This window comes from Glandiceps talaboti, chromosome 11, assembly GCF_964340395.1.
Source record: "Glandiceps talaboti chromosome 11, keGlaTala1.1, whole genome shotgun sequence".
Taxonomy (NCBI): domain Eukaryota; kingdom Metazoa; phylum Hemichordata; class Enteropneusta; family Spengelidae; genus Glandiceps; species Glandiceps talaboti.
This window is the reverse complement of record NC_135559.1, coordinates 5937816-5962244: the sequence shown is the minus strand read 5'-3', so window position 1 is coordinate 5962244 and position 24429 is coordinate 5937816. Positions and strand designations below refer to the sequence as shown.

At 35.9% G+C, this 24429-nt stretch overlaps 2 protein-coding genes across 3 annotated transcripts in view; one reads left to right on the top strand and one right to left on the bottom strand.

The window, feature by feature from the left end:
* LOC144441919 (S-formylglutathione hydrolase-like) overlaps nucleotides 1-17903 on the top strand; it is a 134152-nt gene extending 116249 nt beyond the window's left edge. The window contains exons 1-11 of one of the 2 annotated variants that reach the window (XM_078131184.1): nucleotides 10331-10358; nucleotides 10474-10552; nucleotides 11251-11339; nucleotides 11632-11730; nucleotides 12532-12656; nucleotides 13293-13357; nucleotides 13584-13638; nucleotides 14240-14338; nucleotides 15260-15325; nucleotides 15713-15814; nucleotides 17204-17903. In XM_078131184.1, the coding sequence (XP_077987310.1) occupies nucleotides 10331-10358; nucleotides 10474-10552; nucleotides 11251-11339; nucleotides 11632-11730; nucleotides 12532-12656; nucleotides 13293-13357; nucleotides 13584-13638; nucleotides 14240-14338; nucleotides 15260-15325; nucleotides 15713-15814; nucleotides 17204-17284 (888 nt within the window). In that variant the 3' untranslated portion in view covers nucleotides 17285-17903. Of the gene's footprint in view, nucleotides 1-10330; nucleotides 10359-10472; nucleotides 10553-11250; nucleotides 11340-11631; nucleotides 11731-12531; nucleotides 12657-13292; nucleotides 13358-13583; nucleotides 13639-14239; nucleotides 14339-15259; nucleotides 15326-15712; nucleotides 15815-17203 lie in introns of those variants that run through there. The other variant, XM_078131185.1, reaches the window with a different exon arrangement.
* Nucleotides 130-10087, bottom strand: LOC144442704 (uncharacterized). The gene is made up of 7 exons (XM_078132079.1): nucleotides 9976-10087; nucleotides 8363-8404; nucleotides 7656-7729; nucleotides 7197-7265; nucleotides 2054-2177; nucleotides 932-1064; nucleotides 130-199 (listed from the first exon to the last, which is right to left on the bottom strand). Exons 1-7 carry the CDS (start codon nucleotides 10085-10087, stop codon nucleotides 130-132), a joined length of 624 nt encoding a protein of 207 aa, XP_077988205.1.
* Nucleotides 17904-24429: the final 6526 nt, after the last annotated feature.

The following is a 24429-nucleotide window of genomic DNA, read 5'->3' as shown; positions in this document are numbered from 1 at the left end:
ATGGCAATACTGTGGATTTATAAAACACTTAAAATCAATCAATTATGCAAATCAGAACATAGGCCTGACTGCTAGCTAATGCATAGCTGATTAGGATGGCAATACTGTGGATTTATAAAACACTTAAAATCAATCAATTATGCAAATCAGAACATATGCCTGACTGCCAGCTAATGCATAGCTGATTAGGATGGCAATACTGTGGATTTATAAAACACTTAAAATCAATCAATTATGCAAATCAGAACATAGGCCTGACTGTCAGCTAATGCATAACTGATTAGGATGGCAATACTGTTGATTCAAAAAAAATTCTTGCAGTCAATCAATTTTGCAAAATAGATAAGCGTGCTCTAGCAGTGTTAATTATTGAAGGAATGAACAAACAATTGAAAAAACAAACAAACAAACAAACAAACAAACAAACAAAATGCATTGATAAAGAAAGAAATGCATGGATAAATGACAGAAAAAAGTGATTAGTTTATTGAATGAATGAATGATTGATTGGATGGATGAATGGATGGATGAATGAATGAATGAATGAATGAATGAATGAATGAATGAATGAATGAATGAATGAATGAATGAATGAATGAACAAATGCATGAAGTGATACGTCATTTCGATAAATTGAGAAAATGGCTACATCAAAACACTGCCTTACAGAGAACAAATGAATTAATAGAGTGGATATATAAATAAATGAATGTGTGAGTTAGTATTAATTTAAATGACTGATGTGATATACTTACAAATGAAGGAAAATGACAACATCAAAAGACTGTCTTATACAACATGGTAGAAAAAGCACTGAGAGCATATGCAAATTAGGATGCTGTATTTCTTCCCCTTTAGGAATGATCACATGACCTGCTAGCATGTCATCTGTTGATGAATGGAAAGAAAAGGAGAGAGAGCAAATACTTACAAGTTGATGAAAAGAACTAAGTCAAAGGCCTGTCTGATACAGCATGGCAAAAAAAGGACACCCATCATATGCAAATCAGGACGTTGAACTTCTTCCCCCTTTGGAATGATCACATGACCTGCTAGCATAACATCTGCCAATGAATTGTGAACACATTGTGGTGTTTAATTCCATACACAATAATTTTATAGATATACCATTATTTCAGTTTTACCATATTGTAATCTCAAGCAGCCTGTCATTGGTCCAGCCACATGGAATAAACAAGATTACCATGGTTTCCTGTATCCAAGGCAATGAAATATTAAATAACAATACCATAATATGTTACACATTTTTTGAAATACCTTCCACTATTATTAATATTGTGATCATTCATAGAGATGTACATTGATTACCCCTGATACAGGTGTTCTTATAACACAAGTCGAATATAAACTTCTTCAACTTCCTGGGGAGCATGTGGTCCATTGCAGCTTCTGTATGTGCATATGGTCATTATCCTTCATGTAAGCCAACTCTCCTATCTTAATACAGATGAGCACCAAAGTCTGGTCTTACAGCTTAAGCAGCAATGAGGAGCATCCCTGCAACTTGCAGATTCAGTGCCAACCACTGAGCATTGCCATGACTGAACCAAAATACACATCTGAAATTGCACTTTGTTGCCACCATTTACTGAACTCTAAACACACACTAGTCTTGAAATTTCACTTTGATGCTGCCATTTTGAATGTTATCACAACTGAACTTCGGTACACACTTGAAACAATTACATTGTCATGACTGAACCTATATACATAGCTGAAATTTCCACTTTTTTTGCAACTATTTTGTATATTATCAAGATTAAACCTAAATACATACCTGAAATTTCTACTTTATTGTCGCCATTTTGTATATTAGACAGATTGAACCTAAATACACAACCGAAAATTCTTTGTTGCCACCATTCACTGAACTCTAGATACACACCTGAAAATTCTACTTTATTGGCGCCATTCACAGAACTCTAAATACACACCTGAAAATTCGACTTTATTGGCGCCATTCACAGAACTCCAAATACACACCTGAAAATTCTACTTCGTTGCCGCCATTCACAGAACTCTAAATACACACCTGAGAATTCTACTTTGTTGCCTCCATTTTGTACATTATCTCGACTGAAGACTTCATCTTCTTCCTCCTCATCATCTTCTTCTACTTGTTGCAGTGGAATACTTTCCTGCTCAGTACCAAGAGTCTAAAATGAGAAAATACAAAGAATTTGAGAATATTTTGGTGAGTTTGGCAGTTCATAAGTAACAGTCTAACTTACATTAATGACTATGGGCCAAGCTGGTTTGCTAATTTCACAATAAATAAATCTGCTATCTTGAACTAACATTTTTACCATTTAGTTACACCTGTCAGTGAGGTAAGACAAAAATTACGTTTTTATCCCTGTTTGTTTGTCTGTCTGTCTGTCTCTATGTTAGCAGGATATCTCAAAAATAACAGATGGATTCTGAAGAAACTGTGTGGAAAGATTGCCTACTGGACAAGAAGAATCTATTTATTTGATTTTGTTGGTCGAGATCTGATGCTGGTTTGGATTTCAGTAAAGTAGCTGCTTGCTGTCATCAACCATCAAGCTCCAACCATTGGAAGCAGTCTGAGAGGTTACTGGGAGAGCTGCTCAGAGTTGGCAAAGGTACATATTATACAGAGTGTCCTTCTGTTATCAAAGGCCGGTGAGTTCTAAAAAATATCAGAGTGCTACCAGAATACTTCTACTAACTTCAAAGAGATCAACATGACTACTCCTATGTATAGCAACATGACAGCTGAGAGTGTTAGTTTGATATCAAAAACTGGTGAACTAAGCAATGGTCTGAAAATAAACTTGGTGAAGTCTTATGAAGTCGTATATTAAAGTAACAACTCTGACTGTCATGCAATGTGTGTAGTTACATCAGTGTAAATAAACTTGGTGAAGTATTGTGAAGTTGCATACATTAACTCTGTCATGTTATGTGTGTAGCAACATCAGAGTAAATGTACTTGGTGAAGTATTATGAAGCTGCATATATTAACTCTGTCATGTTATGTGTGTAGCTACATCAGTGTAAATAAACTTGGTGAAGTATTGTGAAGTTGCATACATTAACTCTGTCATGTTATGTGTGTAGCAACATCAGAGTAAATGTACTTGGTGAAGTATTATGAAGCTGCATATATTAACTCTGTCATGTTATGTGTGTAGTTAAATTGGTGTAAATGAACTTGGTGAAGTACTTTATGAAGTTGCATAAATTAACTCTGTCATGTTATGTTATGAGTGTAGTTAAATTGGTGTAAATAAACTTGGTGAAGTCTTCTCTATCCAGGATTAGCCGGCATATAAAACAACATGCTTCATTGTCACATCAAGTTTGCACAAAACACAAAGACATTATTGTATCTACTAGACATCTCTAAATATAAGGTACTAATTCTAATGACAATACACATGTATCATTGTACTCTTCCATATAACAGGCCCTCCACTAGTCTGTACGGTACACCCTGATGACGGGGCACCCTCATACATCAGTCAACCACTCACCCCTCTCTGAGAAAGGAGGCTGGTGAGGACAGATGACATGACGTATATTACAGTCCTCTTGGAACATTTCCACTATGTTGATGGGAATTTCTACGCAAATCAAATAAATCAGTTCCACTCATTCACCCAAACTCCCACCACCTTCTGCCCCCATAATCTCCACTGGTATGAAGTGAATTTCTATGCACGTGGAATAAACCAGTAGGCCCCTCCCTTATCACCATACTATCCGGAACAAACAGTGCGACAGTTGCTTACATAGCTCTGTTGGCAAACGTTTGAAATTCAAGAAATTGAATAAAACACTGAAATTTTTTAGAATAATTTCCATATATGGTTAACAGTAAATGTACTATATAATATTTAAATAATTATTATCATTATATAGTACAACTGATATGACACATTTCTATGGCTTTATGTCTCAAGAGTTACGGATCTCAACACAGACAGGATAATGAGATTGATTTTCTATTAAAACTGAAGAATCTATCACTTTAGTGTACTCATCTGAAAACAATGACTTGCATGCTAATTTGCTTATTCATAAGGTCATTATCAATAAATATGTAGACCATCACTAGAGTCTTGTTTTTACTGCACGGACCGCCTCATGGCTATAAACGTGCAGACCCTGAGGAAATACCATAACACTAGGGACTGTAGGTGGTAAGGTGGTGTGTCAACGGCAATTTTGATTGATGGTGCCAGAGTATTCATATTTCAGGTAGGGATGAGTATGCCCTCGCTCTAAGCCAGTTTGACATGCCACTGACACACACAATTTCTAGTGACACACCAAAATTTGGTTTTCCCCTATCTCTTACTATGCAGTGACTCACAAGAAATGCCAGTTTTTATCATTTTGACTCAGAACAACAAAATTTGGCTATCATTAGAGGGGACACAGGTAGAGATGGTCCGAGAGACCATCCTATGTAGCTGTGCTTGATGCGACAACCCTACAGAAGGCCTGGGAGAGTCTGTTTCTGGAATAAGTACAATTCACCATGATATTGTTTCACTGCTCTAAATCTACCTACAGCACAGAACATTGCAAGATGCATTACAACTGATTCACAACGAAGCAAACACACTGCAATTTGTGTATTGTTTTGTCTACCTGTTCTTCAACAGCACAGCATGTCTGTTCAGTGTGCTACACCAACAGAAAATCCAGACAAAAATAATTCAAAACAAATCATATGAAAAATTTGAAAGGAATTTATACAGCTTCTATCACACAGTTATCACAAACTGAATATCATTGGCATGATTTGATTAACAGGTAAAGGTATACCACTAAATATGAATCAATGGTTAAAGTGAATTGTGGGGGGGGGGGGGGGGGGGGGGTAAAAGATGCTGATGAGAAGCAAACAAGTACAGAATCCAGTCTGTAACACTATCATACAAATACAGTAAAGAAACATCACATTCAATAATTTAGACAATTGGGAATTCATATTTAGTAATTGTGGTCGTGTTCATACGGCACCCTTGTTGTACCTCTTTTGTACTAACTTACAGCAAATTAATGCTTCAATGAATAGTTCTGAAATGAAATTTGATCAGGTTGGTTTAAAATTATGGATGCATCAGGGTAAAATTCAATAAATAGCGTGACATTTGATATGCTGAAATTGCATGATACCTCAATATTGAGAAAGCAATCACATTTTTTTTATGGGGGGGGGGGGGGGTGTCATTGAAAAAAATATCACAAGTTATTCATGGCCTAAAGCCCACAATTTGCTCATTGACACATTGTCCAGCTCACTTGTGTTATAAGCGATTATTCTTCAACTTGCACAAGTCATAATTTCTTAGGAAACAGTATAAGTTGTATGCTGTGAAAATAATATCACGTTTACAAAAATATTCAAAATTGTGATCACGGATTTTAGTAAAAATGGAAAGGGGATAGTGTTCATTAAGCTTCTGATTTGTCACTTAAAAATACACATTGATTTATAGAATCAGAGGTTAAAAGGAGAATGCCACTCCAGGAAATAAATCCATTTTCATAAACTACGATTTCTGTCGCGTCATTTCATGATTTTACATCGCCTACAATTACATTTTCAACGTCAGAGAAACATCAAGTTGATCTTGTACCTTAAAAGGGTATCTTTGCTATGGGCTATTGCATCATGGGAGTCAGCAGAAATAATTATTCATGGTTGAACAATGAATATTAATGAGATGTTTTACACTGAAGGGAATAAGCACTTAGGAGTCACACTGCGTTTATACTTTTGATTTATTTACAAAGGGTAAATAATCTTATTTAATAATCAAACAAATCTATTTCATCGGGGTTTTTTTCAATTTTTTTTAATGCCAACCTGCACCACATCAACTTTTGTGATGAAAGTAGTGATAACTGAGTGATAATGTTTGCAATCATAGATAATTTGACACATACAGGAAAGAAAGATAGTTACAAAGCAATATGCAAATGAAGCTGAAACATAACCAATGGTGGCAGATAAACATACATAAATATTATCAATTGAGCAAGTGATCACACTGTATGGAAGGAAAAATTCTACTTCTTTTGATTTATCATAAACAGTATTGTATGTTGTTTTAAACCATTTTAATGTGCAAAAGTGGGGAGACTGGTTTCCTAGCAACAAATTTCATCAATTTCAATATTTATAGTTTTCACACAAAGAGAGATATTTTCATCATCCTTTTAAGTTTTAGCGCATACAAGTGTGGACTGACATAAGTTATCAAAAAATAATGTGCAATATCTAGAATTTGAGAATAAAGCCAGAAAGTGATGGCAAATATTAGATATTCAAGCAATTATATTTTGGGTTTTACATGATCAACATTTGTACACAAACTTCACTAACTGTGACTACAGGAAAACAAAACAAGCAAAATAAATATTTGGTTTTGCAGAGAAACATGTACAAGACAATATATGACTGCAAAAATACATCACAATTACATGACAAATGTACTCAAAAACAGATGACATCGCAATATACAACTGCAGCAACAACTGATGACAGAACACAAAATGAAAAGAGGCAGCATTTCATTAACATGCTACAAAAACTACACACTAATTAATGACATCACATTGATGTGCACTGGACAGATGAAAGTAAGAAACAACACACTGAGGAGACACACTGTTCTATCCTAGCACATATCACCAGAAATGTTCATGAAAAGAAATATGTAACTTTATCTGCTGTCATTTTTAAAGATGAAGACAATATGAGATTGGGAAAGATGAAAATTATGGACAAATATAAGATTTGAATGTAGTCACAACATTGACCACATTCTATCCTTACTATTAAATAAATGGGTAACAACCAGTATGCCCTCTAAGCCAATTTGAAGTGCCACTGACACACAATTTCTAGTAACCCCTTATCTAATCTAATCTAATCTAATTTTCTTATATAGTGCATGCCATATTACTATCACAATGCGGTTTACAAAGCACGGAAACACAAGTACAAAAACAGACTCAAGCAAAAGTCTTACTGAAGAAATAGGTCCCCTATCTCTTACTCTGTGGTAACTCACAAGAAATGCCAGTTTGTATTATTTTGACCCACAACAATAAAATTTGGCTATCATTAGAGAGCACACTGGTAATAACAAAGGAGAGTTGGAAATGATGATAAATACTTGGCGTCTAACCTTGCCTTTCTCTGCTTGGACTGCATACGCACGTTGGAGTAAATCAGTGAAGAAATAAACCAGCAAACCCTGTAAATAAAATACAATCATTTTAAACACTAAACTTGCAAACCTACATGAAATCAGAAATTGGATGACTGTTATGCTAAGGATGATATTAATGTCTAAAGACCAATAGAATACAAGTATGTAAAAATTTAAAGTAGCACTGGGCCTAGCGATAACAATTTTGCATTGCAAATTGGATATCAAACCTTGTGACAAGCCTATATCAATATGTCCTATACCTAATAACTCTAGCATCCCTATCCCCAACACTACTTGGCTATATATTGTTTACATGAAAAAATGGGTTGGGGTAGACAGGTTACATATTCAGTGCAGTGTTCTTCAATATTGTCTCAGAAGGTCACTATATAACCCCCTAACTTGAGCAATAAAATCAAAAGTGGTGCTTACTTGAATTAAATAGCCAATCACAAATGATACTAGGAATGGATACAAACCAGATGAAGATAAGGTCACTGGTAAACCTGAAACAAAATTACATTTATTAAGTTGTGTTACATTTATCAAGTTTTATAACTTTTTTTTTGGCAAATTTATTAAGTAAATTTGCATAAATTATTATGTAAAGATACACTGAAGTTACATTTATCAAGTCACAATGTCCAAAATCTGTCATATTCGTATGTAAATGAGAAGTACTTCCTGAGGTGCTCTGTGGCTCGGCCTAGAGTGGCTCATTTTTCACGCAAATCACGAAACCCAATTTCCTTTATTTTTATGGCAAAATAAACACATACTAACGAAAAAAGGTATCACCCTTTGCATGTACACTTTTAAAGTAGATGTCAAACTCTAAGACATGTTTGGTGAAGACAGTTTGCATATGTTGTAGAACCCCATCAGATCTAACAAATACAGATTTAGTGATAAACACAGAAATAAAGAGAGGCATCCATACCTATCATATCAACTCCTGTACTATTATATGAATCTACAAATGTGACAGTACTACTTATCAAAAATTTCAAACAAAAACTACATCGATTTTAGGGGATATGTACCCTTTCTTTGGCCTTTTACAATCCTTTGCCATCTTAGAAAAATATACTGTATATCTAGATTACCAACTGCCCCCCCCCCCCCTCCTCCATACTTACCAAGAATACCAGTACCCAAGATGGTTGCTATGGTCACAAAGTCTGAAATACAGAAAAAAATATATAGTCCATAAATTGAAAGACTACAAATTGTCTTCACTACTGGTTATAAGAAAGAGAAATAATGAAAATTTACCAAAAATAACAAAAATATGATTATTTAAAAAAAAAAATGGTCAAATTTCCAGACTCTTTCATATATAGCTGTATAATTACGATAAACTATTATATATATTCCCCTTTCTTTACAAAAATGTAACCTTCAAATTTTAATTAACAAATCAATTAATCAATGTATCTATTTATAAATTCTAATCAATGTTAATTTACTATTACAAGTACTTGTATTGTCATAAATATGCAGGAGTAATCAATGATTTGTAATACATTTGTGACATGCTGTGAAAATTTGAATGATTCTAAATTCAGCACCTGTATGCAATATAGAGAATTTACAACAATGGAAAATGAACTATCATCAAGTTAACACAGAAACAAACTATTATTATTGCTAACATGTTATATAAGCTATGAAGACAATGTAATTACAATCACAATAGGGTGGCATCTCTGAATTTATCTCAAGTATCAACAAATTCACCTGGCCCTCATTCAGTGTTTACACTATTTTGATAACAAGGTGTCATTACATCTACAGAACCAAGGCATCCTTGATACCCACTTATGCAACCTATCACAATCAACAAATAGTTTCAGTTTCATTCTTAGTTTGCCGATAGCTTATTTTCCACAGTAGTAAACAATAATCCTTTTTAAGAATCGCAACTCAAGCTGACACCCAAAGATTAATTATATTTTTACATATTTCAACATACTTTTTGAATTAATCATTTTAAAATCCTGTTTATTAATGCCTTTCCATTCTAGTAATACTTGCTACACCAGTACACTGAGATTTGTACATTTATAAATTTCACCATTATTTATAAGTCTAATTATAAACTCTTCACAATTAATCACCACCACCAACAACAACACCACCACCACCACCACCACCACCACCAACAACAACAACAACAACAACAACAACAACAGTGTCACTATAATCATTACTACCATAATATATGGTGACTTGTAATAGTAAACATAACTTAATATGTATATTTTTTTCCGTTTTTCACCATTGATAAATGTTATGTATTTTATTTTATTCAAATATTACACATAATTTTTCACACATTAACGTGTTATGTAAAGTGCATTACAGATTATTTCAATTCCATTTGTTCCCATTGTTTAGTGATTATTAAAATGACTAATCCGATAATGTATGTTGGCTACGTACATGTATCACCTCTCCGAATTTAATATTTCTCCGGTTTGACAGCGGAGTTTACACGATAATCTACGCTTTCATTTAATGACCGACTATAGACTAGTTGTGCACACATACATTTTTGTGGGGTATTTTTGCAATCATATATTATTTTGGTTTCGGGGGTGGTTTCATCCGAGTTCTGAATCTGACATACACACAGATTCATTCATTGTAAAATGATTCTTTCTTTCATTCATTCGTTTTCAATGATGACACTGTATTTTCCCAGACATTACGCAGAAAAAATTCATAGCAATTTCAGAAAGATACTCACAGCATTGTAGATAGACAAATGTCAGGCCTTTCCCTGCACATTTAGACCCACTCGCTCTGTGAATTGATCCGTCATCTTCTACGAGCCTTGATATTGCTTCGCTGTCGGCCATTTTGGACAAAGCCATTTCACAATATTGTCTGGATTAATATCCTTCCGCTCAATATAATAACCATTGCAAAACAATATATGAAAATATTGATTGCAAACAGTTTTATATGTTCGTGCTAGAATAATATAATATCTAAAATCCTTCGGAGTGAAATTTACAGACTTTTTTATTGAAATCATCCAAACTATATTGTGATATAAGAACTATATTTGTGTCTGCTCCATTTTATAAAAGATCACTGAGATGTTCTTCGGTCGACTCCTCTATCAAGGTACACGTGAGGCCCTGGTGCTGTAGATTTACCCATTCTTACTCTTGGTTTGCAACGGGAATTTTATTCGATTTGAAGCTTACATTAGTATACGTCTTCTTGTTTTTACTTACAGTCAGCAAGATGGCAGCACTCACAGAAACAGCTTCGAATAAAATGTTCGGTGGGTTGCAGAAGGTCTTCACCCACGAAAGGTGAGAATAACACATGCACAGAGTCACTGACTGACTCCAGGAAGGCACAGAAGTTCAGTATCTTTTAAGCATACTATTGTCCCGATGATTATTTCTACACGCTTGTAACCAAGACAACGTTCAAAAGAAGTATGTTTGTTCACTTATGCACATTCAAAGGAGTATTCAGAGTACAATTGCAAAGTGAAGCAATCGCATGGGATCATCAATGGGGACCAGCCCCCTTATGTAGGTCAGAGGTCAAGGACCAGATGATCGCAGTCTGTCAATCATTTTCAAGAAGTTTGACACGTATTTGTCTGAATTGTCAAACAGAAATTTTACCCATTTTAATGATGAATGTTATTTGATTTTGTAATATGGAAATTCAGATGTGTAGTCAAGGTCAAAAGTCAGCGGAAAATGACTGTTGCACACAGTGTTTCAACACACATATAATGCTTGTATTTGTACGGGCGCACTGTATTGCTGCTGTACTCTCGAGTTTCATTACATTATTTCAGTACGTTATTAACATATCACAGCTGTGATATGGTTATATCCACTCTCCCAAGTTGAGTAAATAATACTGCAATCTTCCAAGGCAAACAACCATTTTGAGCTGTGATAAGTACAATAACCTTTCAAGTTAAACCTGGCCTTTAATGCCAATACAATTTTCTCATCAATTTGCTTCACTTATGTTCTATTTTGTTCAGCTCAGAATGCAAGTGCAAAATGACATTTGGAGTGTATTTACCACCGCAGATAGAGTCTGAGAAATGTCCAGTTCTGTACTGGCTATCAGGTATGTACAATGAAGAGTTTGTAATCAATATTTGAACTGTGAAAACACATAGTCCTGAACTTTCATGATATTAAAAGATAATTTCAGATGATTTCAAAATCAGACACCTGTTCTTACACATTTTATTGTTACCACTAGAATACATGTATATCCTGAGCTTATTAAAATCAATCAAGGCATTACACATAATCAAACAGGTGGCAAGTAAACATCTTTCACAAAGTGTTGGTTGTTTTCCCATCAGTACCAATACATCACTTATAAATCGATTAACATTAAATATCTGTTTCAGGTTTGACATGCACAGAACAGAACTTTGTAACTAAAGCAGGAGCTCAGAGAGTAGCAGCTGAGCATGGAATTGTCATCGTTGCACCTGACACCAGTCCTCGTAAGTGAAATCTATATTGTGCTGCAGGTTGAGGCGTTTTTTTCCCAGATGTTTGGGATCGTGTCTTTAGATTTTCTAATGGCATCCAGCTATGCTGTTTACATAGGACTATTCTATTGTACCATACTCAAGTTTTCTACATCTCTGTTATACTACCATCTTCCTCGTCTGCTAATTTTAATTCCTGAACAGAAATGAGCCTTTAAATGATTAAAAACGCCAAATTTACATACATGAATTTATAACTCATTGTTTTCATATAGCCTTCAGTGATTGGCTTAGATTGTATCATGTGGTATGGAATATTGACCAATAGTGGCCTTAATTTACATACAGAGGTACTAGTCACATTCCTTTTTGCATTATAAGGCAGTATTCATATAGCATGGGAGTCTTTTTCAGTTGCCTGCTTTGACTATGGAAAGGACATGTACATGAGAATGGGATATGTCATAAAATACTTACTGCCTGTCCTCACATATAAATATGTGTGGGGACAGACTCAGACTAGCTATAAGCTATTTCCTAACTCCCCATACCCACTGTTACATTTATTTGGGGTAAACAAACTGATTATGTTATTCAGGCACTCGTAGATATTATACCACCATTCCCGTTGTTACATAGCAACTATTTCCCTCAGCTTTCAACCTCAGAGTTTAGTTGCCACATAACAGTCCTCTGGGTAATTAGAAATCTACTACTTACCATCATAGCCTGGCAATAAGTGTACAGTAATGTATACAAATATGAATTGATACAGGAATGATTTACTAATGAATAATTAATGTGTTCATACAGGTGGTTGTAAGATTGAAGGTGAGGATGACAGTTATGATTTTGGTAGCGGAGCTGGATTTTATGTTGATGCTACGGAGGATAAATGGAAGACTAATTATAGAATGTATTCGTACATTACCAAAGAGGTAAAATATTGTGTCATTTGTATCATAGATGGTGATTTAATTTGAAGGCAGTATAATGAGTGGCTATGTACATTATAACCAAGTATAGATTGGCTAAAATGTACCAAAGTATTACCTGAAGCTAAAAGTTATTGCAAGTGAGTGAGTCAGTCAGTCAGTCAATCAGTCACTCACTCACTCACTCACTCACTCACTCACTCACTCACTCACTCACTCACTCACTCAGTCACAGTCAGTCAGTCCATTCATCCATCCATCAGTCAGAGTCAGATGTTGTTGCTCAAATTTTATTTTACTTGTGAGTATGTTTATTAATCCATCTAGCAGTCCTTCTATCTGTCAGTCAGTCAGTCAGTCAGTCAGTCAGTCAGTCAGTGAGATAGTCAGTCAGTCAGTTAATCTGTCAGTAGTTAGATGATTCGTACCTGACTTTCAAAGTACTTGTAAATTAGTCAGCCCATTAGTCCATCTAGCAATCCTTCAGTCAGTCAGTCAGTCAGTCAGTCAGTCAGTCAGTCAGTCAGATGTTCTCACCCACATTTTATAGTACTTGTGAGTTAGTCAGTTCATTAGTCTATCTAGTCATCCTTCCATCTGTCAGGTACCTGAATTTGACAATAATTGTTTATTTTCTAGTTACCAGAAATCATCAACAGTAACTTTAATGTCAAACCTGGTGTGGCTTCCATCTTTGGACACAGGTAGGTTACATTTTGTATGCATTATCTCAGAACTGTTCATATTTAGTGTAACATTATGGTGATGAGAATACCCTATTAGAGTATATTCCATGATGCTGATACGTGAAGAAAATCCTATATGGAACAATGGGACTTTGGGGAGAATCACCATATTTTAACTATCTGTAAGTTGTTGAAATCTCATGATTGTTAATTTATAATATTTATCATATTCTTAATTTGCAAGTATGGGAGGACATGGTGCCTTGATCTGTACACTGAAGAACCCTGGCAAATACAAGGTGAGTAGATTGTGACAAGTGATTGAGGGTTCAAAGGTTACTTTAGTGAGAGGTCCACTGAGGTATAGTCTGTAAGGTACGCCATGACAGGCGCCCTCACAGCGCCCTTTTAGAGCCGGCCAGTGAGGGCAGTATGACATGATGTATCTTAGTCTAAATTTATGTAGTGGTAGATTTTGATGGTCCGTATTTTAGTCATTATCAATGTCAGATTCATTTTGTCTGTAGTTTTGGTATCTTTTTTTGCGTTCATGTAGATATTTTTTATTACAATAAATATGTATTTATAATACTACCAGTATGTATATTCATCATGGAAGTACTGAGATTCACACACGTCTGTTTCTCAATCAAAAGTGAAGAGAACTTGTGTATGAATATGTATTTATGGTTCCCAAAATGTGTCTGTAATTCCACAGAGCATATTCATATATCCATAACAAAATAATTCAATAGTTAGTGTACTTTTTCATAGTGTGCATGTTTACATTTGTATCTTCTATCAACACATTTGTAAGAATAGTTGTGTTCTGCTTTTAAGACTATGTTTGTATTTTCACCTGTCAGTTACCAATTATGGTTGTTGGTTTGTTCTTTCCAGAGTGTGTCAGCATTTGCACCTATATGTAACCCAATGGAATGTCCCTGGGGACAGAAAGCATTCAATGGTTATCTTGGAGCAAACCAAGAGAGTTGGAAGGTAAAACTTGTGTAGTGTTCACACAGTTGATTAGTTGTCATGGAAATGTTGTACATGGGGACTCCTTGCTAGTCAACTATTTGGACAGATATCTGAACACATTAAGCCTGCTTGGTAGAATCCATGATATGCTGAGTATAACTTTGAAATGAAGTAAATTTGCTTGCATGCTGTGTAAATATGCCCATTCTTATGAAACTATAGTCATTAAATTGAGAGATCTGGTAATACTTGAAAAGTTAATATAATCATGAAAATTGGACAATAGCATTATATTCCAATGGTAATCGAACCTTCAGTTTACTAAGTTAGATGCCAACTAAATCTATTCCGTGTTCTGCAATGTGGTAGATTACACAAATGGGTGATATTGGTTCCTCTGTTGTATGATTCTAATCACACTGTGATCAAGATAGTGTAATCATTGGAAGTCCCAAAACAACACTGCACATTCATGGAACCCTAAATAAACAAGTTTACAGAGACACCTCTAAACCAATGTCCATTCATTAGCTTATTACTGTTGTATCAACATGGTAGGACAGTACTTTTAGTTTGAGTCTGTCTTAGTAAACCGAAGGTTCAATAGGGAACTTGCAATCCAGACTGAGCATGCTCAGACGCAAAGGACTATAGGATTATCTGTGGTTATCGTAATACCTTATCTGGAGCTACTGATAAAATAAACCTTCCACAATGGTCAGGGTGACTATGAATTGATTATTTGTGGTATCAAACAATGTAACATTGTTTACAATGCTAATTGATTAGTATTTATTATCACATTTCCCATGATGCAACATTCAACATGGTGGGTTTGCAAGTTCCCTATTTCCAGAGTTGTATAATAATTGTAGATGCTAATGAGCTGAACACTAAGCTAGAAAAATTCAAAATTCTCTCTCTTTTTTTTCTTGACAGGAATATGATGCTACACAATTGGTGTCCAAATACAATGGTCCAGTACTGGATATCTTAATTGATCAGGTACAACCATTGCAGCTGTTAATTCCCATTTACTTTTATCTGAACAAAGATTGCTACCAAGATCTAATCAGTTCATCCTTGTCTCATGTGCAATCTTACAGGTGTCATGGAATATAAGACTGGGATAACCTTCCCTACCTTGAAGAAGAACATTGGGAAAGCAAAATAAAGTTTCTTAGTCGTGATTTTTTAATTCGTTGAAATCTAGCTATAAGAATACATTAGTGCAAATGAAATATTGATTGTGAAATAGCCGAGTTATTTCTCATTACATTTCATTAATAAATTTATCAGATTTTCCTCAAATAAGTCACTAATGCAGTGCAGCCAAAAACTTTCTTTCCTTGCCAAAATGATACACTGTTTTCTGTATTTATTAATTTGCAGGGACAAGGTGATAACTTTTACTCTGGTAAACAACTTCTACCAGAAAATTTTGTGTCTGCTTGTCGTGACAATAAAGTTCCAGTTGTGTTCAGATTGCAAGAGGTGAGTTTGAAAATACACACACACACGCGCGTGCGCATACGCACGCACACACACACACACGCACACACATATGTATACATTCATACCTGCATGCATACACACACACACATACACATACATACATACATACATACATACATACATACATACATACATACATACATACATACATACATACAATTGATTGATAAATACTTTCAAACAATTTTGATGAGTACACACATTTTTATTTGCATAAATTGATCATAATGTCATACTTCACGTGACATGCAAACCTGTCTCTTAGTCATAACAAAATGGTAACACTGATACACGTTAATTCTAGATTTTTCACAAGATAATTACAATATTGCAAACCGATAAAATAATATGTGTTTCCCATAACAGATATAATATATAGAAAGGTTACAATGTTTCAAATTTGTCATATACTAGTAATAGCAGTAGATATGTTAAGAGAATGGCTACAATGTTGCAAGGATTTACTTGTATTTTGACACAATGGCTATAGTGTTTAAGTACAATGGTATATCATTAAAAAGAGCAGTATTGTGGTACAAATGGATCTTATAGAATGGCTCCAAAGTTGTAGTACAAGGGGATATTGTAGCATGTCTACAACAGTACAATACAAATATCTATCAATCTATATATTACCTGCTAATATCACAGGGGGAGATTATGCTCACTAAACCTAGTAATAAGGTTTATGAAGTTTAGCCTTGAAAGTATCAGTGTCCTGACTGGCTTTCATATCATGATTTAGTGAGTTCCAGTTCTTTATAGTTTTAGGAAAGAAACTGTTGATATGCTTTGTGTTTAAACTCAAGGTGCTTGAAACGGCCTCTTCTACCCAATGCTAGAAGATATAGTAATAATAACTTATACATTCAAAATATGATGGTATTGTTGAAGTACATGTATTCGTATATCAGTGTCTACAATGTTGCAATACTTGTGTATAGTTTGAACAGACAGGTTAAAATGTTTTGAACTCAATATAATTTAAAGCAACTAGCTACAGAGTTACAATATAAGTACATTTTGACAGACATGCTACATTGTTTCAATCTTGGCATGTAGCAGTTACACACTTTACTACAGACATGCTACATTGTTTCAATCTTGGCATGTAGCAGTTACACTTTACAGACATGCTACATTGTTTCAATCTTGGCATGTAGCAGTTACACATTACAGACATGCTATATTGTTTCAATCTTGGCATGTAGTAGTTACACACTTTACTACAGACATGCTCCATTGTTTCAATCTTGGTATGTAGCAGTTAAACTTTACAGACATGCTACATTGTTTCAATCTTGGCATGTAGTAGTTTACACTCTTTAGGCTGTGGAATCATGTCTTCTTTTTGTTTCCTTCTTGCAGGGATATGATCACAGTTACTACTTTATTGCAACCTATGTTGAAGACCACATCAAACACCATGCAAAACATCTGAAGGCATAAGCTGATATCCAATGGATAACAAAGGCTGAAGTTGTAGAAGTGTCTATCACAGATTATTTTGCTGATTAAGATTTGCAAGTTATGATTTTAAAAAATGTATTAAGGAGAAAGCTTATTTTGATCAAAATGTGCTAAGACTATTTTTATGAACAAAATTAATTGATGTATGGGATAACTAATGAACGAGAAAAACTTACGTTTACATGAGGTTTCATTTTCATTTTTGATTTATTATGTTATACCATCAACCCTAACATGTAGGGTGTATTGTTTTATGGAGTCGATGCTTGACTACTGAAGGGTGCTCTGCCAAATACATACAGTAATCAGCAACATCAGTTTTGTAAGGTTTGTGAACGTCATAATGCTACCACGGTTTGAGTTTTCAATATGGCTGACACGCGTGAACTTGTGTATCACACAGTGTGATACTGCATATCATAAGGAACATTAAATAATATCATTCCTATTGTAATAATAGTGAACAAAAAACAGACCAATAAAGATCAATTATAAAATACTGCTGTTAATTGAATTTCTTCTGTGACATTTTTGACATGGTCTGAAAGAGCCAGGCATTGTTTTCGCTTTTATAATGTGCTCTCTCTCATGTGAGTGATTACATAGGCGAACCAACAGCTGGACCTTTCACACTATTTTTGACAGTGCTATTACATATAATAAATAGTGTCAATAGTATTGTAATACAACTGTGTACTATGCAAGTATTTTTTTGGAGGTTTTGGTAAAATATTAGACATGAATAAAGCAAAAATAAAGAAAGTATTTGTTTCTAAGAACATCACTTCAGAAATATGGTAGGTAGGTCAGAATTTTATTTTATTTCAGCTATTTTTTTAATTGCTTCAACGCTAGTTTTATATTGTCTTTTTAAGTTGATGTCAGTTTCTGCCTCCACTATTTCTTGCGAGACTTCACAATTTTCGCAATTTTATTATTTAATTCTTGAATACGTAAAAAGAAAGTTGAAGGTCAGCATGAAAAACTAGGTGGGGTCGGGTAACCGAAACCTAACAATTTTTTTTAGGCCCAAGACAAGGTCGTTGTTCATCACAATACTTTGTGTGATAGTTTGATGAGGTGAAAAGGAAGAAAAGACAATTATATGTTAAGTACACAGACAGAATATGCAGACTATATTGTTTAACTTAGTCTTCAAAACCCTGGGTTCTCTGGAATGGGAGTTTAAAAAAATTGATCAGAGATATTTTAGCAAAATAAGTGCATGGAAATAGAAGTAAATTCTCACCACTTTTAGCTTTTTTGAATGTTAGAAAATGTTTAGGACCAGTAGCTAAAATTAGGGTCAATCAGGTTACCAGAAACAGGCCATTTGTTTTTATTTGGCCTCAGTAAGGGTTAGTTGCTTCATACTCTAAACTACTATTATTTTTGTCCAAGACATAGTTGACTTGTTGCTATGGATGTGCCCATGGTTGCTATGCACTGTTGAATTTGGAAATACTGAAATGCCCATCAGTGTTGCTACCTTCATAGTAGACAATGTATGTTGCTATGGGTGTGCCCATGGCTGCTGTGTACTATACCCATCAGTGTGGCTACCTTCATAGTGGGCAGTGTCACATGACTGTTACTATGGATGTGGTCTTTGTTGCTATGGGTGTGGTTATTCAAATATAAGCAGGCACAAGTAAGATAAATGTAGCAGTTTAAACTTATTTATAAACTTGGACCTGAACAGACAAGTAATGTAGAAAGAGTTCCTTTTGTACCCCACCCAATACTATCAACAGTGTCAAGTGGAATAAACCCCCACATTTATTGCCCGACACATACTAACTAAAAACCCTAAACAAGTTATGTTGCTACTTTCTCTTTAGTTTCTGAATAAAAAATGACAAAATGTAGTGAAACTTAAAACTAGGTGTACAAATGAAACTCTTAACAATAATGTTATCCTGCTTTATTGTACAAAGTGTGAATGTGTACCACAACATTTCTTTACTACATAAATAATATCAGTCACACTATAAAGATTAGTAATGTAACTTCCTAAAACTAGTCTTTTTGCAAGAGCTTTCTAACTTTTACTATGGTCTACTATTGTTCCTGTTCGGTGCCATAGAACATTATGTCGTATTGGAGTTTGGCGCTATACAAAATATTTGATTGATTGATTGATTGATTGATTGATTGATTGATTGATTGACTGACTGATTGATTGATTGGTTGGTTGGTTGGTTGGTTGGTTGGTTGGTTGGTTGGTTGGTTGGTTGGTTGGTTGGTTGGTTGGTTGGTCGATTGATTCCCATGCATAAGATTGGTAAATTACGGCCAATTATGAATTTTTCATGGTGATGTAATCATTCCTTTGTTTGCCTCTTCTCACTTCCATTTCTTCCACGAAATAATATAATAAGACAGGGAATTGCGTACATCACCATTACCAATGCACCAAAGGCAATCAAGAGGTCTTGTAGAAAGAATTAGGTGGAATTAGAATTAGTTGTACACATACTAACAAAATGAATATTGCACAAGGGAAATGACGTTTGCAGTCGAAAACGAAGTTTCAGTCTTGTTCGTCTGTGTATGAGTGTGCTTTTTTCGTTCTGTACAGTACACTTGGCGGTCACTGTATCATTATCTTATATTTCAAGCATCAAATGCCTATGTCTCTCAGTAAATGTGAGTAACGAGACCATGTTCATTTTTAAACTTACATTTTATGTTACCTGGTTGACAACAACATTGGTTAGCACATTTTCTTGCTGAGGTTACAAACATTCTATAGTATGTGAGAATCCTATTCCCAGCAGTCGGAGGATCGGATGGGTGACCAGCATAATATGGAGTAGGTTTATGTATACCCTTCACCATGTCACGCCTTGAGGTAAGACGTGTAGCAGTAGATTGCTTGTTATCAACCATTAGTGACACAGCCTTAGTAGTTGGTCTGCTGGTCTGTCGGCCAGTCATAGTGGTAGATGATGATGATGATGATGATGATGATGATGAGGAGGAGGAGGAGGAGGAGGAGGAGGAGGAGGATGGTGATGATGATGGCATCTTATATTCTGTAGCATAGTTGGATTGGCTAAACGATGCGACAAAGTCAACGGTACCTTTTCTTTGTGATGTCGATCCAGGAAGGTGACTTGATACCTCAGTGGTCAGTTTTAGTCGTGTGCTGCTTGTTGCTTCAAAACACCATGGAATAGTTGTATTAGCAATGTTAATGTCCCAGCTTTGACCTTAAAAAGGAAATTGGTGGATAAAGATCAAATATTCTGAGATACATGTCTTGCAGCACTACACAAATCGAGTATGGAGGTTAGAGCAGAGTTTAAATGCGAACGGCATAACATTATACATGCTTTGACTCCGGTAATTGGTAATTTACTAAGATAGACACAAACTAAAACTACTGTCGCAACATGTTGATACAACATGATACATGTAAGCTATTGATTGAACATTGGTTTAATTATAGTCTCAGTGGGGAGGCATCGCACAGTTTTATTGACAAAGTTCCAAGAACTTACAGGGTTGTTTTGGAACTTGGAATGTTTACACTATCTTGATCACAGGGTGATTAGAATCACACAACAGGGGAACCGCTATCACCCACGTGTACGTGTAATCTACTACACCGAAGAACAATTGATTTAGTTTGCGTCAATCTTAATAAATTCGAAGGCTTGATTATCAGAGTTGCTATAATTTGCAAAAATTCAATGTTGTTCTGACGGTCTCGTGTGTGGGCGTGTGTTGTGACAGAAAGTGTATGTTATGCATCATTGCAGAGAGAGAGAGAGAGAGAGAGAGAGAGAGAGAGAGAGAGAGAGAGAGAGAGAGAGAGAGAGAGAGAGAGAGAGGGGGGGGAGGGGGCAGGCAGGCAGGCACACAGACAGACAGACAGACAGACAGACAGACAGACAGACAGACAGACAGACAGACAGACAGACAGAGTGTTTTGCAGGGTGCTCTTTAGCTTATTACTATGAGAATTGTTTACAGAAATAAAAGCAGCTCACTGAGTTGACTTGGCAACGTCATACCTGGTAGTGATCTAGCAGATTTAGGCTTTTCACAGATGAACGATAATTTATGATTGCATTTAAAATCCAACCATGACCCGAAGGTTGTCACTTCCTCTCTAACATCCCAAACGATACATTGTTCAGTGTGAGGTCCGTACCAGTCGTTGGGTTCGGATGGTCTCCAACTGTAATACGACATTGCCGTACCGTCAACACACCTGAACATTTCGTCTTCCTGTTGGAGATTTATAAAAAATCATCATGTCCATAGAAAATATTACAGGGTACAGTCTGTAACTTCTTGGCTTTAATTTTGGAGGTTTAATACTTTTGTTTAGGTATATCATGATCACTCCAACAACTAAAGCATGTTGAATAGTGTCCAGCAACTGATAGAATTCTGAACAGGAATTCCTCTAAATTAAACTGACAACATAATGTTTTGTGGTATCAATTTTCAAAACACCATATCCCCCCCATATTAGACTGACTCTTTCACATTGTGTTGCTCAGATATGCTTCTACATAACGTGTAGTGTGGTGTGCTGTGCTGTGATGTGGTGTGGTGTGGCGTGGCGTGATGTGGTGTGGTGTGGTGTAAAAGTGCGTTAATTACATTTACGAGTAACAGCATGTAATTTTAAGCATATTTTAAGGGGAGGAGTAACGAGTAAAATTATTATGTACCATTGTGTTTACTCGTCTCCTCCCAATTACCAACTCCCACCAAGCCATGTTCGCCTGCGATATCAGGTAACCATGGAAACTGTGATCATGTCATGTTTACTCACCTCAATATCATGACACCCAAGATACCACATCATGTAGGAAGTGTCGCACACAGGGTTCTTGGCCATGGTACTGTGTCTTAAACCAATGAAAGTATTCTCGCGAGGGTTATCAATCACTGCGAGATGAGAGTTCATGCTATGACAGTGGCAAGCAGCTTCAAAGAACGTCATGCACATACCGGGTGGGCTAAACCAATAGCATGACTCATTATCATCAATCCACCCAGTCTCAGAGAGTGAGTCTAATTGACAGGCTCTGTCTGTGTATGTCAATGAAAATCGATGTATTTCAACTGAATTAGGAATATGGCATTGTGGAGTCAGCATTGCCAATGGTTAGAGTGGTTGGCTTGGAGTCATGATAGTCAATGGTTAGAGTGACTGGCCTGGAGTCGTGATAGTCACTGGTTAGAGTGGTTGGCTTGGAGTCATGATAGTCAATGGTTAGAGTGACTGGCCTGGAGTCGTGATAGTCAATGGTTAGAGTGGCTGGCTTGGAGTCATGATAGTCAATGGTTAGAGTGGTTGGCTTGGAGTCATGATGGCCAATGGTTAGAGTGGTTGTCTTGGAGTCATGATAGTCAACGGTTAGAGTGGTTGGCTTGGAGTTATGATAGTCACTGGTTAGAGTGGCTGGCTTAAAGTTATGATGGTCAATGGTTAGAGTGGCTGGCATGGAGTCATGATAGTCAACGGTTAGTTAGAGTGACTGGCTTGGAGTTATGATAGTCACTGGTTAGAGTGGATGATGGTCAATGGTTAGTGTGGCTGGCATGGAGTCATAATAGTCAACAGTTAGAGTGACCGGCTTGGAGTTATGATAGTCAAAGCATGGTTACAGTGTCTGGCTTGGACCATTGGAGTCATGATGGTCAACGGTTAGAGTGACCGACTTGGAGTCATGATAGTCAATGGTTAGAGTGGCTGGCTTAGAGTCATGATAGTCAATGGTTAGAGTGGTTGGCTTGGAGTCATGATGGTCAAGTGTTTAGCATGGCCAGCATAGAATTTGCAGGTTGCAGTTTCTCAATGGCTAACGTGTTTGGGCAACATTTGAACCAGTTCTGCCCTGGTTAACCCAGCTTTATAAGTCGGGGAGTCCGCCGCCTTCCCACGGTCACTCCCGGAACAAACAAAACGAAAAACGACAATAAACGAAGGAAAATGAGGTAAATAAAAAAAAATCGAGGTTGCAGTGGACTGTATACTCTCCGGGAGTTTAGTAAGTATTGAGGGCCACTGTGCTGTTATGGGTCCATACTAGGATAGCAATTGTAAAAATAAAACCGGTTAAACATAGTTTAGGAGAGCGAGAATTTGAAAAGCCGGTGTTGGAGTTTGTCTTCTATTGAAGTTGCACTAGCTGTAACGTCTTTTGAAAATGTTGAGTTTTATAAAATGATTTATTCGTAATATTGTACATACTCAACAGTATTAGGTAAAAGTATTTGTGCAGCTGTTCACACAATATGGGTCAATAAATCTAAATTAATTGATTTTTGGGTCCGCACCAAGAAATAAGCGCAACCACTATTTCAAGCTGTTGCATTACTAATCATGGATACAAGTGACCCCAAATTAACTTGTACAATGCAATGCAATGTCTAATCAGTACTAAACGTTTAGCCAATACTTACATACATGATACTGTTGATAAGCTGAGAGCTGCTTTCGACTGCAAACAGTCACAAAGTGACGTAATCCCTGAGAATGCGCCCGTAGACCTTAAGGACAATGTACCGTCCTTTGTCTCTGTACGGGTTGCTAGGGCGCGGGCAGCTCTTGATATCATAAATATAAACATACTAATAAGCAGCGCCATCTATCATAACTGATAGTTTGCAACCGAAAGCTCTAAATAAGCCTATCAAGTATGGTGTGTGCACTGGATAAAATGTTAGTACTCATGACTATATCCGAACATTTGAATCTCCACCAGTATCAATGTCTCTAACTATTGGTTTTCATTTTTCATCCAATGTGTGTTATTGCACGTACAATAACAAACTTTTTACACAGTGTTTAGTTGAGTTACAAACACGGATTATATATGTAAGATATTTTGATTAAAGATTTTTTAAAGACTCCTTCCCCTTGCTATTAATATGAGGAATACACACCTTTCACTAACATGTAAAGTCTGGCTTGTAAAACATCTTGGTAAGAGAGGGCCCATATTTATATTTATATTTCTTGATAAAGCAAAACAAACGGAAATGTAAATATGTCCGTACCTGTCAGAAGGTAAGATGGGATACTCGTTACTCCTGTTGCAGACTGCTCGTTTTCTGTATAATAAAGTGTCACCAAGCCGTTTGGTTCGTTTCTG